At 37.0% G+C, this 18,289-nt stretch overlaps 1 protein-coding gene across 2 annotated transcripts in view; it reads left to right on the top strand.

The window, feature by feature from the left end:
• Nucleotides 1-16,827, top strand: part of LOC149849201 (glutathione S-transferase 2-like) — a 131,309-nt gene extending 114,482 nt beyond the window's left edge. For both annotated transcript variants that reach the window (XM_089998945.1, XM_089998936.1), the window contains one exon: nucleotides 16,469-16,827. In XM_089998945.1, the coding sequence (XP_089855071.1) occupies nucleotides 16,469-16,570 (102 nt within the window). In that variant the 3' untranslated portion in view covers nucleotides 16,571-16,827. The remainder of the gene's footprint in view (nucleotides 1-16,468) is intronic.
• Nucleotides 16,828-18,289: the final 1,462 nt, after the last annotated feature.

Raw genomic sequence — 18,289 nt, 5'->3', positions numbered from 1 at the left:
ATTACAAAATCGGTAAGAATTTCAAAAGCCCCTTCTATGATTCCTTTGAACCTAGGTATAGATCATTGTCTACATATAATGACACTCAAAATCAAGTATATTTAGCAATTAGAACAAGAGTACAAAGCCAACCATGGGCTAAAACCACATACGAAGGTGTGACTAAACATCTATTGTCTACATATAATGACACTTAAAACAAGTGTATCAACTACCAGAACAAAAGCACAAAGCCAACAATGGTCTAAAAACACACACGAATGTGTGAACAACATTTCTTGTCTACATATGATGACACTTAAATAAGAGGTATAAAAGGAGAAAACACTTGAGGCAAGAAAGCTTGTAATGAAAATAGAATTAAAAATAAATATCAATTTTTCAATATATCTAGAAACACTATGGTTTCAAAAAGTTAGACATCCATCACAAGTACACATAATTAAGAGCATCCATAATAAAGTCAATGACCAAAGAACAAACGAGTGATGCTACACACTCATAATCAGAGATCACATAACATGTCATTTAGAGTCAAACTACAAGTTGACAATCTAAAATGACATAACACGAGGTGCACATAATTCACCTCAACAAACATCTTTGACTCAATAATAACAAGGCTAAGAAGATTGATGCATTATATAAAGTTTGTGATGGGCTATACTAATGCCATAAGAAGGCAACAAATATTTATGGAAGTTATTTTCCAAGCAAAATACCAATTTGAAAAAACATGGTTTCAAATCAAAAAATGGTAGATGAAAAAACTTGGACTTATATGCTCATGTAATTATAAGTATTGTTAATATAAGCAAGTTATAAACAACTAACTTGAACTAGTTTATAAAAGGAACCGATTGGAACATATAAAGTTCCAAAAATTTTCCTATGATAATTTTGGCAATCTAAGAAGATAGAACTTACAAACAAAAAGATTCTTCACAAATGATCTCTCACAAGAACCCTATAGGTTCACACACAAAGCTTTCTCACACGAACCACTAGGGTTTACACATAAGAACAATAAAGAGAAAGCAAAATATAAAAGAGGAATGGATTTCATTCAAGTGGGATAAAACTTCACAACTAATCAATTTTTAAGAACCCCAAACGGAACTTCAAAAAGAAGCTCAAAAGAGATCTTTCTCAATGAACACAAAGATTCATTCAACACACTCACAAGAACCTAAATACTCAAAAGAGTGCACACACCAAGAGAGAAAAATATATCTCATTAAAGTGGGATGAACCCACACAAAAAAGTAAGTTTTAATAAGAATCATGCTTATTATAAGCAATTCTTCAAAAAGAGTTCATGAGTACATCAATCAAGAGATAAATGCAATAAGGCATATCATATGCAAGGAATCCAATGATTCTAAAAATAATGTAAATGATATCAAAAAATACTATTTAGATTTTGCTCACAACATGATTATGAGACAATTAATATCATTAAAGAGAGTCAAATAAAAGAAATATAGAAATAATTAAGGCCACATATCATTTTATGGATGTGCATATATTCTCGTAGAGGAAAAAAAACTCATGCAATAATTAAGGCCACATATCTTATACAAAAGACATGTTTACAACCAAATAAATGCAAGTGATAGGATTTATATAAAATTTTACATTTTAAGCATGTAATGAGTCAAAAAGTTTTAAACATGAACACACATGTCTATCAAGGATGAAATATAAATTGTATTTGACGATTATCATATATATATATATGTGAAATACAAGTTTATATTTTATAAAATAAGACATCATTATCAAATCGTTAAGATAAGACAATGATTGATGAAACATCTAGAATTAATAATTCATGATTTTATATATATATATATATATATATATTAGAGTTATTTTAAAAAAGGCTTCAAGATTCAAACATGATACATATATCTAGTTTCCTTAAAACAAGTTCAATGATGGTTAAAATACTATTTTAGAATTTTCAAAAAACATACATTTCGTTTTTATTTTAATCATGCAAAATATATGTATATATATATATACACACACACACAATGATAAAGAAAAAACAAGTGCTTTTCTCATGCGTAATGCATGGGCTAAATACTTGAAAAGTGCAAGAATACATGCCAAGTAATTTCAAGTAGGAGGAGATAAGAGATAACAAACACTTCACCAAATCATAGAGAAAGAAAAAGGTAACAAATACTTCACCGTTTTTTTGAATTTTTGAATTTCACGCTTCCCAATGCACCGAAGGACTAACTTGATTATAACCGAGCTCTGATACCATGTAAAAAAGTATGCAGAAATGTATAATAAGAATGCTTAATGCATTCACACAGTCTAATAATGGACAAGCACAAACCCACAATGGGGAATATATAAATAGTCCACTAAGGGGACAACACAATAAGCCTTCAAAGAAGGCAACACATAAAAAATATAAGAATCTTTATTGAATGAAAGCTCAAAAAGCCGTGCTATACAAGAGAGGGTAACCCTCTATTTATACAAAAAAAGGAGAACAAGTGGGAGCCATTGGGGGCTCCCATATATGGTCGTTGGAGCCCCCAACGACTACATGTGGGATCCCCAATGCATTGATAGAAAAAACATTTAAAAGGAAAAGATAAAAAATTAAATAGGGAAAAATATTCTATTTAATAAAAATAGTTGTTTCTAAAACAACTATGTGAAATGACTAAAATACCCCTATCAGGTATTTCACATATATATACTTATAAGTATATATATGTGAGTACATATATTTTAACAGTTTTTTCCTTGTTTTCCTGTTATTTCTTTTAATTTCAATAGCAGTTGAGTTTAATTATAGATTAGTGTACAGTAGATACTAGATCCTACCATAATTCCTATATGAGCTTGCATCAGCCGAATCAGACTGGTGGTGCCCTTGGTCACTAGCAGTGGCATCTCCAGCTGCAGACCAACATGTATGGTGGAGGAAGGTGGGTTTTCAAATCCTAACTTCCTTCCTCCACACCCCTTTCTTATTGTGGGTCAGGGAGGTGAACGAGTAAATAGTTTGATTTCAAACAACTTTTCTCCAACCCATGAAAGTACCATTATTAGAACTGATTCATCTGCTAAGAACTAGTCCTCACATTGTTTGAACCCATGGCTTTAACTCTCCCTTTTCCAGAGATGGTTGCTCATCCAGTCCCCTGGATCCTTTTGTGATAGTTCAATGCGAATTGGTCTAGAGTTATCAGTCGAGGAAGCGGGAGCGGGAAGCGAGGCACTTTCAAAAATTTAGGAAGCGGGGAAGCGTGAGACCACTTAGAAGAAAATTCCGAACCGTCTCGGAAGTGACCTAGGAAGTGAATCGGAAGCGAGGGGGAAGCAAAAAAAAATGAAAAAAGGGGAAGCGAGGGGAAGCGTGGGGGAAACGTGGGGGAAGCGTGGGGAAGCGCGCTTTCCATAAAAAGGAAGTGTGCTTCCCAAAAAAGGGGGACGCTTCCCCTCACGCTTTGGAAGCACGACGTTTCGCGCTTCCGAAGCGCGCTTCGGGGAAGCACGCTTCCCCTTTTACCTAGGCGCTTCCGGTAACTCTGAATCAATCCAAGCTCTAGCCTGATAATAGTCCCAATACCACCAAACCAATGTCAAACCCAATTTTCAAGCCTTCCATCATTTTACCAAGCCGAAGTCCAATTCCTAGACATTGTTTCTACCCATTTACATCAAAATGGATCATGTCAACCTGAAAACTTAGTGGATCCAACTTGCTTTCATGGATCCGTTTCTTTATGGAGTTTTGAACCATTTAAACCTTGACTCATCTAAATCCATTTTCAATCCTTGATTCAACGATTTGCAGCCTAACCCCTGCAAAGTTTCATTGGACAAAGATCTGCTTACGCTGGACTGATCTTGCCAGGGCATGTTTTCACGAGATGCCTCTACATCAGTTATCAAGAAGCAGGATCCACCTGCTCATCATGCTTGATACTTCTGTAAATCAGATCCCACCTTTGCTAGATCTTCATGATTCATCCATTCCTGGCGGATCTACATCACCAGTAGTTGCATGAGAACAGTGGAAGTTGATAGGTAGGTACAAGTGGAAGATCCAGACTCAAGTGCAAGCCTTTTTCCAACATGGGGCAGTTTATTCAAATCAAGAGCGATTCAAAACTAGCCCATAGCATCCGTTCGGACTTATTTTTGATATTTGAATTCTTCTTTGGATTCTTCTAATTGTATTGGGATTTTAGATTATGTATAGACATTTAGGGCCTGTTCGGATGCAAATCCAAATATTTAGCTGGTTGCTTGCCCTTTAGAACTATCATGTCTGTCTCCTTTCCTGCCATTTCTTTGGCTATCTGTTACCATCTAAGGTGTAACTGAATAATCTTTTGATACCCTCACCATCAAACCCTTCTCCTCCATTACACTCTCTCCCTCAACATATTTGCAAGAGAGAGAGAGAGAGAGAGAGAGAGAGAGAGAGAGAGAGAGAGAGAGAGAGAGAGAGAGAGAGTATGATAAATGTTTTGATAGATTGAAATGGCCATAGACAGTGTTGTGGGAGATGAGTGGAAACAGTGAGAGGGAGGGATGACCAGGTTACTCCGTTAGGCGACTTAATTGCCGACCTTGTTTTGAAATATTTTATTTCTGGAAGAATGTCCAGTTTTTATAATTCCAACTACTAGTTGGAATAACAATTTCCAAGGTTTCTAAAGCTGTGTATTTTGTTAATTTCATTTTACTATCCAAACAGCTGTAAGGTAAATTCTAGAAGTTTTGTTTTCAAATATCCTTTCTCTGCAGATAAAAGGCTCTATCCAAACGCCCTGTTAGGGAGGTTGGATTTAGTAAAGCTAATTAACACTAGATTAGCATACAGTAGATCATAGATCATAGCGTAGGTCTTGTTGATCCCACTTTACCCTGCATAAAGATTACACAACGTTTTTTGCAAACCTCTAAGGGTCAGTTAAAATTTTGGAGTGAGAAAAGAACCCAACCACAAATTTGGTCCTTTTTGTTAAGATAAGAACCATAGGGCTGTTTTACATCATTCAACACAGATTAGGCATTTTAAATGCCACTCATCTGCCAATATAATGTGTGCATGATCTTCAGTTCATTTAAAGGCATCAACTTTTATGTTGAATTTGTTAAAATATGTTATATATATATATATTCCCTTTGTAATACCCACTAGGGGTAAAATAGTCATTTTCCTATTTCACGCACAATGTATCTTTTTTACTTTCTTTCCTTTCTTTTTTCCTTTTTCTTTCCACCTTGGGAAAGCCCCTTTAAGGGACATTGGAGCTTCCAACGGTCACATTTATGACTGTTGGAAGTGCTTCAACGTCCCTTAGGAGCCCTTCCAAGGGTCCTCTCTTTTGCATATAAATAAAGGGGTTCTCCCCCATGTAAAGTATGCTTCCTTTGAAACCTCTCTTGAGTGGAATATATTTTTCCTCTTCTTTTTGTGTTTTGCCACTTTTGTGGTTTTGTGTAATCTTGCCCATCAGTGGCTACTTGTGTATGTGCGTGCCTTCTTGTTTGCCCTTGGAGATATCACTTTTTCTTATTCGGCACTTCATTACATGGTATTAGAGCATTGGTTGTGAAAGCTTCATCAGATCCTCTCTTGTCAAGTAATATATCTCTTCTCTCTTGCTTTCAAACTCTTTTTCTATAAATGGCCGACAAGGATGCCAAAATCGACCTCTCATTCAAACTGAATGGGACCAATTATCGTATGTGGGCGGCCGCTATGGAAAATAACCTCAAAAGTAAAAAACTTTGGGGTTATGTGTGGAACCATTCCGGAACCACAATTGAAATTAACCAAGTTTGAAGGCAATGAGGAAAAAACATTGAATGAAGAAGAAAAATAGTCATTCTTGACTTCTCTTCAAAAATGGAAGATTGTAAAAGTGAGCATGCTAAAATTTTAGCATGATTCATGAATAATGTTGAATTTAAAATTTGTGCAAATCTAGCAAAGTTCAAGAAGGCCAATGAAGCTTGGTTCTTTATGAAAGACATGTACACTCAAAGAGACCTTGCTAGACATTTCTTCCTACAAGAAAAAGTAAGAGAAACCAAGCAAGGTGATATGAGTATTAGGGACTATTATAGTGCCCTATCTTCTTTATGGGATGAATTTGTTCTTCTTGAACTGCAATGGGAAGGTTGCTATTGCCATGAGGCAAGAACAAATGAAAAAAGAAAGATTTTTCCAATTTATTCATTGGATTCATCCCGAATTTGAGCAACTAAGAGGATCCCTCCTTCATAGGGCTTCTACTCCTTTAAGTGACATTTTGGCCGATTTATGTCAAGAAGAGACTCGTTTGGCCTTGAAAAGAGATGTTGATGAAGTTCATGCCGTATCTAGACCCGGCAACAATGTACCATATAAACCACTCCATTTTTTAAAATATAATGGTGGTGGAGGAAGAAAAATTATTTGTCATAATTGTGGTGAGCCGAGCCATATTCGTCCGGATTGCCCCAAGTTCAAGAAGAAGGTGGTTTCTGTTGAAAAAATTTCTCCAAATACAAACGAAGATTCAAAGAAGGATGGAGACATAAAGGAGTCCATCGCTCATCTTACCGAAACTCTACAACAATTCATTAAGATGAACTCTACATCATCCTCTACACCTTTCACTTTCGGTGCCGCCATCTCGTCCTTTTCAGGTATGACCTCTTGGATTCTTGACTCGGGTGCCTCCTTTCATATGACTCCGAATGCATCACTTTTGTCAAAACCAAGTCTCAATAAATTCAAATCATATGTTTCCATCGCCGATGGAACATCTTTAGATGTTGAAGGCATTGAAGACCTTGAGAAAACTTAAAATCAAAACAAAGAATTTTTTGTTTCCAAAATACAAATTATTCCAAAACTTAACCTAAATCTTTTTCCGTTTCTCAAATTACCAATTTTGAATGTAATGTCTCTTTTTCACCTACCCATTGCTATGTGCAGGATCTTCGGTCCGGGAAGCGGATTGGGTAAGGTCATAGAAGAGGGGATATTTATTATATGGATTTTTTGTCTTTGCCGTCCAAATCTTTTTGTAATCATGTTCAATCTAAAGATATTGAGACTTGGAACAAGAGGCTTGGACATCTTAGTATTTCTAAGTTGTATCTCTTTTCTTTTTTGGAAAAATTTTGTAATTCAAATACATTTACATGCAATGATTGTATTCTTGAAAAAATTCATTCACTTCCGTATTCACATTGTAATTTTGTATCAAAAAGACCTTTTGAACTTGTGCCTTCCGATGTATGGGGCCCGACACCCGTTATGTCCAAAGGATGATACTCTTACTACGTTGTTTTTATTGATGACTTTACTAGATATACATGGGTATATATTATTAAAAACAAATCCGATGTCTTCACTAATTTTAAAGAATTCCATATTCTTATTCAAAATCAATTTCAAAACAATATAGCCATACTTAGATCCGATTCGGGAGGTGAGTACATGTCTAAAGAGTTTCAAAATTATCTCAAATTAAATGGAATCCTACATCAACGATCTTGTCCTAAGATTCCGCAACAAAATGGTCTTGCAGAAAGAAAACATAGACATTTAATTGAAACTACAAGAATACTTTTTATCTCTAAAAATGTTCCTAAAAATCTTTGGGTTGAAGCGCTTCTTACCGCAACATATCTTATAAATCGTATGCCCTCATCTTCTTTAAAAAATGTATCACCCTTTAGAAAATTATTCAAAATTACTCTAGATTTTAATAGACTAAGGATCTTTGGATGTAAATGCTTTGTACTTGTTCAAGGACAAGATAAATTATCACCAAAAGCTCTTGAATGTGTGTTCATTGGCTATGGTGAAAATAAAAAAAGGCTATAGGTGCTATGATATACAAAACAATAAACTCTATATGTCAAGAAATGTAAACTTTCTTGAAAAACAAAATAGCTTTGATATTCACACATGTAAAGAAGACATTGATTATTCCTTATTATTTGACTTAGCTTCTAGAACTAAGTCCCAAGATGCAATTATTTGCGATAATTCTTGTGATGGCATTTTACATCATAATGATGTGCCACCACATGGTGATGATTCTCAAAATGAGAACCTTAATGATATTAATGTACATACCCTGTGGCTAGGAAATGAACATCAATCTGCCCTTGAAAGATATTCCCAAGACTTCTCTTTAGAAGAACATGTTGAAGACAATAAACTTAGGAGATCTTCTCGTAATAATAGGCCACCACAAAAATTTTTATCTTATGAATCTTTTTCACCTAACTATAAGACTTGTCTCATATTGATACACTCCTATCATGAGCCCACCTCATTTAAAAAAGCTAAGGATCATCCATATTGGATTGAAGCTATGAAAATTGAATTAGAGACTCTTAACAAAGCCCAAACTTAGAGCATTATCCGCCAACCCTTTGGAAAAAAGGCAATTGGGTGTAGATGGGTATATAAAATCAAAACCAAATGCGATGGATCTCTAGAAAGATACAAAGCTTGGTTGGTTGCTAAAGGCTACGCCCAAGAATATGTGATTGATTATGAAGAAACATTTGCCCCAGTAGCTAGAATGACTAGTGTGCAGACATTAATTGCCTTAGCTTCTATTAAACAATGTCCGATATATCAACTTGATGTTAAAAATGTTTTTTTAAATGAAACTTTATGTGAAGAAGTCCTTATGGATCCTCTGCCAGGTTTCAAAATTGGACAAGGGAATATCCTAAAGTTAAACAAAGCTCTCTATGGTTTTAAACAAGCACCAAAAGCTTGGTATGGTCTCTTTAGCAAAGTAGTTCTCGACAATGGTTTTTCTTCTTGTTATACTGATATTGCTTTTGTTCATTAAAAACTTTGATGAATACCTAACAAATTTATTATTATATGTGGATGATATGATCATCACAGGAAATGATAAAAAGGGTATTGAATTTATTAAAAATGTTTTAAAAGAAAATTTTGATATATTTGACCTTGATTTTATAAGGTACTTTCTAGGAATTCAAGTTGCATACTTCCCCAAGGGGAATGTCCTCTCTCAAATGAAGCTTGCTTCTGACATCATTTATCGGTCTGGGTTAATAGATGACAAGAAGGTGGAGACTCCAGAAGTGATCAATGCCAAGATGAGAGCTAGTGATGACACTCTTTTAGCAGATCTCACTCCTTATCGTTAGTTAATTGGGTCACTAACATATTTATCTATCACCAGGTCCAATATTTCTCATGCGGTTCATAGTGCAAGCCAATTTCAGACCGCGCCTTCTACCATTCACATGGCCGCAGTCATGAGGATTATCAGATATTTGAAAAGCACCATAACTAAAGGATTATTCTTACCCTCCTCTTCACCTCTTACTTTACTTGCTTATACTGACTCTGATTGGGGGTAACCCTGATGATCGTATTTCCACAACAAGTTATTGTGTGTTTTTTGGAGTCACTTATTTCATGGAGGTGTAAGAAGCAACAAAAGGTATCTCTCTCTTCTACCGAAGCGGAGTATCGTGCAATGACTATTAGAATACAGATCAGATATGGATCCAGTAGAGGATCCATATCCATATAGAGCACGTGCATGTGTATGCTATATTATAATGTATTATACATTACTAACCAGGGGCAATCTTGCCATTGTAAAAAGGGTTTGTAAACCTATTTTATTCTAATGATGTTTAGTGCAGCAACACAAAATCTGTGGCTGCTGATTCCAAGGAAAATCCCCTCTCCTCTCTCCTCTCTTCTCTACTCCTTCTCGGTATTCACGATAAAACTGCCAACCCAAAGCAGTTTTAACATGGTATCAGAGCGGCGATTGATCTGGGCGTAAAAGTGCCTTCATCAGGGAACATGAAAGGGTCTGCCCCATTGGTCACGATCTGTCAAGCCTTCAGTCGAGTCTTTTTCTTCATCGGGAACGTGAAAGGGGCCTGCTCCACGATCTGCCGAGTCTTTCTCTTCATCGGGAACGTGAAAGGGGCCTACTTCAGTCGAGCCTGTTTCTTCATCAGGGATCGTGAAAGGGCCTGCTCCACGACCTACCGTGCCTAACCTTCAGTCGAGTTCACATACGAGCCGATTCTGCCCTTCCTCCTCTTCAATCGAGTTTACAAACATGTCACGTCTGATTTATTTCTTTCTCCCCTTCAACCGAGTCTTTTGTTCTCCAACATCAGTCGAGTCCTTTTGTTCTTTCTCCCCTTCAGCCGAGTCCTTTGTTCTCTTCCTCCTATTGCTGAAATACTTCTTTTGTGTCAACATCATCCTCTGTTTCTTCTATTTTCTTTCGCTGAGATTCCTTTCAGTTTCATTCCCATATCACGCCAACTATTTCTTTCCCACACTGTCGTTATTTTCTGCTTTTCTTCTCTATCAGTTCTGAACATCACGTTACTGCTGGTCAGAAAACTGTTTTGTCATGTCTGCTTTATTCTCTTCTACTTAACCTTTTATCTTGCATTACTCTGTCGTTTTTTTTTTCTTTTTGTTGCTTCAGCCACAAGTGTTTTCATTTCAGTTTCAGTCACTAATACTTCAGGCAAGCCGTGTCTTTCCGTTGTCAACCAGCTACCAATGGATACTTCAGGCAATTCGGGTCTTTCTTCCAACTTCCTTAGACAGTTAGTTTCGAAAAAATTAACTACCAACAACTACCTGACTTGGAAAAGGCAAATTGCTCCTTTTATTCATAGTCAAGACCTTTCAGGCCACTTGGATGACTCTACTCCAATACCTCCAGAATTTATCATAACCGAAGCCAAAGAAGATGGAGGATTGCCGAATACTATCTGCAATCTTGCGTTCGTTTCTTGGATGAAGCGCGATCAAGCTCTTGTTGCATACATCACTTCCAAATTATCTCTAGAGATATTGATTTCCATTCCTGATGATTGCACATCCAAAGTTTTGTGGGAGGTTTTTGCTCAGACATATTCTCAGATATCAGAGGCTAAAGTGTTGTTTCTCAAACGCGAATTTCAGATGTTAAGAAAGGGGGCAATGAGCATTATTGAATTCTTAAATCAAGTTAAAAGCATTATGGACCAGTTAACCATGGTTGGATATTCAGTATCAGATAAAGAAAATGTGCAACAAACATTGAATGCCTTGGGATCAGAATATCATGTCCTTGTGACCTCCTTATTATGCTTACCTACATTACTCAGTTTTGAGGAATTACGTGCCAAACTCTTTCAATACGAAATGACTCTGAAGAGCATGTCTGATGCTTCAGCTGGACAATCATCTACACATGAGGTTCTTGCCACAGGGATGATAGTTTATCGAGCACGAGGAGGACGTGGCAGAGGAAGGGGAACTGCCATCCAGGGTGGACGTGGATTACTACCTACACCAAATTCCATTTCAAGGAATGTTCCCACATGCTATCAGTGTAATAAACGGGGTCACATCAAAGCCAACTGTTGGTTCAACCCACAAAATCGAAACAGAGCGCAAAATAATAGAAATATTGCTACACCAGGAATTACAGGTACTTTTCGGGTCAGTGATGATGCTAAGGATCTTCTCTTATCTGCGATGACCAACTTGAACTTGAAACAGAATGATGATGGAATATGGTATGTTGACTCCGGGGCAGCGACTCATGTCACTGGCAATGCAGGTAAATTCTCTACTTTGGTTCCCTATTCTGGAAAATCTAATATTGTAATTGGAGATGGGACTCACCACCCTATTTCAAACATAGACAATGTCCTTATTCCTTTGTCTGCGTCATCTATTTCTTTATCTGATGTTGTTCATGCACCAAATATAAAGAAAAACATTGTCTCTGTATGTAAACTTATTGACTCTATCAATTCATCTGTGGAATTTACTCCTACTTCTGTCTTTGTCAAAGATCTTCAAACGAAGGAGATGTTCGCTAAAGGAGAGCGACGTTGAAACATGTATGTCTTCAATATAGATCCAACCTCTAGTGTCTTGAAGCCCAAGTCTGATCATGTCTCTGAAAACGTCCTAAGTTTATCCAAATGTAATAAGCCAGATCTCTGGCATTCTCGTCTTGGTCATTGTAGTCAAGTCTTTATTGAGAAGTTAGTGTCCAATGGTTTTCTTTCAGAGTCTGTTTCACTTTCATTAAAGAATAAAATGTGTTCCAGTTGTCAAGTTTGCAAGAGTCATGTACTTCCTTTTCATCAAATAAATAAAAGATCTTCTATTCCTTTTGAGATAATATGTTCTGATGTTTGGGGTCCAGCTCCCAATCTTTCTTCTGCTAGAAGTAAATATTATGTATCTTTTATTGACAATTTCTCTCGTTTTACCTGGATATTCTTCATGAAACACAAATCAGAGGTTTTTCTTATTTTTCGTCACTTTCATGCCTATGTTAAAAATCAATTCTCCCAAAATATTCAAATTCTCCAATGTGATGGAGGGGGTGAGTATTCCTCAAAAGAGTTTTTAGATTTCCTCCAAGATAATGTGATACATTGTAGAGTTTCTTGCCCGTATACTCCACAACAAAATGGAATTGCTGAATGTAAACACAGACATATTGTGGAAAGTGCAATGAGTATGATGCATGGTTGTAATTTGTCCATCAACCTTTGGACAAAAACCTTTCACACTGCCACTCATGTGATAAATCGTCTTCCTATGCCTATCCTTGAAAATCAGTCTCCCTATTATGTTCTCTTTGGTATACAACCTAATTATGATGAGTTACGAGTTTTTGGATGCACATGTTATGTACATGTTGACAAATCCATGAGAAACAAATTTCAAGACAGCCTTTATATGCCAATTTGTAGGTTATGCAGATGAACACAAGGGGTACATGTGTTATGATCCTATCAATAAGAAGATCAAAATTTCCAGAAATGTTGTCTTTGATGAAAATAGTTTTCCAGAAAATAAAGCCAACTATGATCGTGAACATGGTGATATGGCTGATAATTGGTATAATCCATGGCTCAGTGCTGAACTTATTTCACATGTTGCTGAATGTACCACTTTGGCTCCTGCAAACATACATGATGAGACGATTTCAGATAAGGTGTCGGAAACAGAATGTCAGAGATACAAAGGGAATGTCTACACCAGAAGACCCAAAGCGCAAACAGATGCACCTATTGGAGAACACATGACATTCCCCAATAACGGAGAGGCACCAAGAAGATCAAGCAGGATAAGGCTTCCAATTGAAAAATGGGTAAGTTACAATAACTTCTCTATGGATTTTCAAATTTTTCTATCCAAGATTGAAAAACATGAAGAACCACTAGGGTTTTGTCAAGCTGTTCAATCTAACAAATGGATTGAGGCGATAAATGAGGAGATAGAGGCACTTTATGAGTGTCGAACATGGGAGATAGTTGGTCGTCCCCCAGATAAAAATGTTGTTGGCTCAAAATGAGTGTATAAGATTAAATATAACCCGGATGGGAGCATTGAACGATACAAGGCACGTCTTGTTGCCAAAGGTTTCACCCAAGAATATGGTGAAGATTATGATGAGACCTTCAGCCCAGTAGTGAAAATGGGAACCATTCGTAATATCCTCAGCCTGACTATTGAACATGGGTGGAGCCTTAGTAAGCTTGATGTCAAAAATGCATTTCTTCATGGGGACTTAAAAGAAGAGGTCTATATGGAGCAACCTCAAGGTTATGCAGAGGGAGACCCAAAAGAATATGTATGTAAATTAACCAGAGCATTGTATGGTTTAAAGCAAGCCTCCAGGTCATGGTTTGAAAGCTTCTCCTCAGAGATTCAGAACCACAGTTTTATTCGTTCCCAATTAGATCATTCTTTATTCATATACAGGGATGAAACCACTGTAGTTTTCTTGCTTATATATGTTGATGATATAGTGGTCACTGGTAATGCTCCAGAGCATATTCAACAAATTAAAGTTTTGCTGAGTATGCGATTCAAGATGAAAGATCTTGGAAAGCTAAGATATTTTCTTGGTGTAGAGGTGGACAGACAGGATGGAGAAATGTCATTAACTTAACACAAATACACACTTGATCTTTTGGCCAAAGCAGGAATGACAGATTGCAAACCTGTGCCTACACCCAGTGTTGTCAATCAAAAACTCAGCATTTGTGATGGCGAGTTGTATCCTGATGCAAGCAAGTATCACAGTTTAGTGGGCATGTTACAATATCTTACTTTTACTAGACCAGACATTGTATATTCTGTAAATCAAGTATCTCAGTTTATGCATGAACCAAAGACTGGTTATATGGATGCCGTCAAACGTATTCTCCGATATCTAAAAGGCACGGTGGGTGATGGACTCAAATATGCTCAATCTTCATGGGCAACACCGAAACATGACATATTGGCCTATACAGACGCAGACTGGGCAGAAGACTCAGATGAAAGGAGGTCAGTTTCAGGATACTGTGTTTTCATTGGAAGCAATCTTATCTCATGGAGTAGCAGAAAACAGAAAGTTGTGACAAGGTCTAGCACAGAGGCAAAATATAGATCTATGGCAGCTACCACAACAGAAGTAACTTGGATTAGGCATCTCCTTACAGAGATGGGAGAGAGCATCTCAAGTTCAATCCTCATGTGTGATAATAGAAATGCTATACAAATTGCGTTCAATCCTGTTCATCACGGTCGGACCAAACATATTGAGATTGACCATCATTTCATCAGACAAAAGATAGCAGACAAAGAGATTGAACCGGTTTATATGTCTTTAGAAGACCAAGTTGCTGAGATGTTCACAAAAGGTCTCACAAGTAACCGCTTTTGGTATCTGAAGAACAAGTTGCACATGGTTCAATCCCATGCACAACTTGAGGGAGGGTATTAGAATACAGATCGGATATGGATCCAGTAGAGGATCCATATCCATATAGAGCACGTGCACGTGTATGCTATATTATAATGTATTATACATTACTAACCAGGGGCAATCTTGCCATTGTAAAAAGGGTTTGTAAACCTATTTTATTCTAATGATGTTTAGTGCAGCAACACATAAAATCTGTGGCTACCGATTCCAAGGAAAATCCCCTCTCCTCTCTTCTCTACTCCTTCTCCTCGGTATTCACGATAAAACCGCCAACCCAAAGCAGTTTTAACAATGACCACTACCACCACTGAGATTGTATGGTTAAGAAGTTTGCTTAAAGATATGGGCATTTCATTCTCAACTCCTTCGAAGTTGTGCTGTGACAACATGAGTTCTATCTACATTTCCAGTAATCATACCTTCCATGAACGAACAAAGCACATAGAGATGGATTGCCATTATGTTCATGATGAGTTCCTATGGGGCACCATTCAACTTCCATATGTTCCCACTGAATACCAATTGACGGACTTTTTCACCAAAGCTTTGCCATCGCTTCGTTTTTACTTTCTCCTTAGCAAACTCTCAGTGATTTTACATATATATGTCTGTGTCATAATATATATATATATATATATATATATATATATATATATATATATATATATATATATTCCCTTTGTAATACCCACTAGGGGTAAAATAGTTATTTTCCTATTTCATGCAAAATGTATTCTTTTTACTTCCTTTCCTTTTTTTTTTCTCTTTTGCTTTTTCCTTTTTCTTTTCACCTTGGGAAGGCCCCTTTAAGGGACGTTGGAGCTTCCAACGGTCACATTTAGGGTCCTCTCTTTTGCCTATAAATAAAGGGGTTCTCCCCCATGTAAAGTATGCTTTCTTTGAAGTCTTTCTTGAGTGGAATATATTTTTCCTCTTCTTTTGTGTGTTTTGCCACTTTTGTGGTTTGGTGTAATCTTGCTCATCAGTGGCTACCTTTGTATGAGTGTGCCTTCTTGTTTGCCCTTGGAGATATCATTTTTTCTTATTCGGCACTTCATTACAGAATTAACTTATGATCTATAATAAATTTATGGTTTGTACACTAGCGTCTTCTGTTCAAAATTTTCATGAAGATTGGTAATAATCAAAATTTTCATTAACTTGATCACTAAATTTTTGAAACACAAAGAGCACATATAGCAGCACAAACACTAACATAGCCTGTGCAATGCACAGGAAGAGCTACCAATTGATTGTGGTGAACCCAACCCAGTGCTACACTTGGACTCATATTACAGATCAAATAAGTTATGGTTCGATATGAAAAAAATCAAACTCAATGTATGAGTGATTACGATGTACACATAAATTTTCAAAATTACACATAGTAGGATCAATTATTGCTGGGTGGAGGGGCTTGTGCAGCAAGAAAATAGGAATAACTATAAACATCAGAGTTTGAGAGAGAGATGAATTATGAATTTCTTTTATGAATCAAAATAAAAATAGATCTGTAAATCTGTCATGAAAAAATTTAGAAAGGTAGAGAAGGTTCAAATCTGATATGGTTGCTCGTCATCCGAAATAATGTGAATTTAATAATTATTGTTCCCAGTAGTGCTTTCATGTTCAGTTTGATGATGGGCATCTAATATTTTTACTCCTTTGCCTTGCAGTCCCAGTTCCCCACTCTGAGCAGGATAAGTGAAGCCTATAAAGAACTGCCGGCTTTCCAAGCTTCTATTCCAGAAAATCAGCCAGATGCTGTGAAAGCATAACATTTTTCATTTATATTTCCTGTGGAATCGATTGCCTTTCAGAAACAAGATTTCAGTCAATGTTAAATCTCTTATCTTGCCAGCTGGGATGAACATTTGTACCTCAGTTGTAGATCGTAAGGTTAACTGAAGTATCTTTTATGCATTTCCACGTGCTGATAAATTGCCAAGATTAGGAGTAATCTTTTGCTTGGTCGAGATATATCCCTGTATTCTACATATTTTGTTTTAATTGGGCAAAGAAATGTGAACCTCTCCATGATCAAAGCATAATAATAAATCTCATCAATATTTTGAGTTTATTGCAAAAAAATGCGATAAATTCAATAACTTAAAATTATACGAAATAAACATGAGATTTTCAATAGAATATGTCGCCTATTCGTCTGATATTTTGAAAAAAAACACCCAAAATAAAGAAAATGTAAAATGAAAATCTTTTTTCACATGGCCACACCTCTGCTGCCTGACAAGTGACTACCCCACGCGATGGGCACCTTGAAACTTGACAAACCAAAAGGGAGGGGGCCCCTCCATCCTCCATTTGTAGAGTTGGGAGAGGCCCTTCCCTCCCACTCTCTTCCATATTGGTCTAAAACCCCATTCTCTCTCTCTCTCTCTAAGGAATCCTGGTGCACATCACCTCCGCTCTTCTTGCCTCCTTTCCCATGGGACGAAATCTTCAGATCTTAAGCCATTTTAAGGAACTCAAATCCTCAGATCTGAGATCCTTTGTTTGGGAGGATGTTGGACAGCGTGTCCAAGGATTTCGCCCAGAAATAAATGGTATTCAAACGCATACCATCTACGGATGTTGAATTTTTTTTTTACAGGATGTGTTTTATTTAGTTCTGGGTCAGTCTTGGACCTACTTTTGAGGATCCAGCTCAGGCCCAGCCTGTTCATTAGCCACGGGCCATTCTGTTTACCTGGCCAGCTCTAACCAACATGGACTTAGATGCCTAGCCCTTGTGAAAAAGTCAGGCAGCTCGCTGACCACCAGTGGCCTGGCATAAGTTGGGCTGGGCTTCTAAGCTCCAGCCCAGCCCGTCCAAATGGATGGCCCACTTTGACAGGCCCTGGTAAAAAACAGGCAATGCCAAGATGCCCATTGCCCAACACTAGCTTTTGAAACAGAAGTCAGACGGGAGCATCTTTGAAAGGCAAGTAATTAAAGCAAAATAGAGCAAGAATTAAAAGTGGGCAGAATAAGACTTCTTGGGTTTGGACTTAAACATCCTGCAATATAATACATCAGTCACCAAACATGGCAGAATAGTACAAATATGCAATCTGGAGTTATAGGTTTATACTAACAGCTGTAATCAATGCACTATTTCCAGTTTCAAGCCCCACAAGGATTATTCTTACCTAAAAAATAAATGGAAAAACAAGTTGGTGGTGGATGAAAAAGTGTGCACCTGCTATTTTGGTTCAACCGTTGATGAACATGTATAGCTACCACTGTAACTGAAGAAGGTGTCACTGGTGGTGAGGCCATTGCTAGAGAGTGGATTATCTGGATATGGATGATGAAGAGAAGTTGTAGAATCATCAGTAGACAATGGGCATGATATGGGATTTGTGTCCTCCTTTCTTCAAAATGCTTTCAATTTCCTTCACTTCTCCCATGGTTGGACGATCGGCTGCCGAATCTTGTAGACACCACATTGCCAAATCAACAAATTTCTCAACGCCAAAAGAAGTGCCTGCGGTCTT

This window comes from Nuphar pumila, chromosome 1 (genome assembly GCF_984573655.1).
Source record: "Nuphar pumila chromosome 1, dmNupPumi1.hap1.1, whole genome shotgun sequence".
Taxonomy (NCBI): domain Eukaryota; kingdom Viridiplantae; phylum Streptophyta; class Magnoliopsida; order Nymphaeales; family Nymphaeaceae; genus Nuphar; species Nuphar pumila.
Note: the sequence above shows the minus strand (reverse complement) of the source record. Positions and strands in the feature narration are given on the sequence as shown.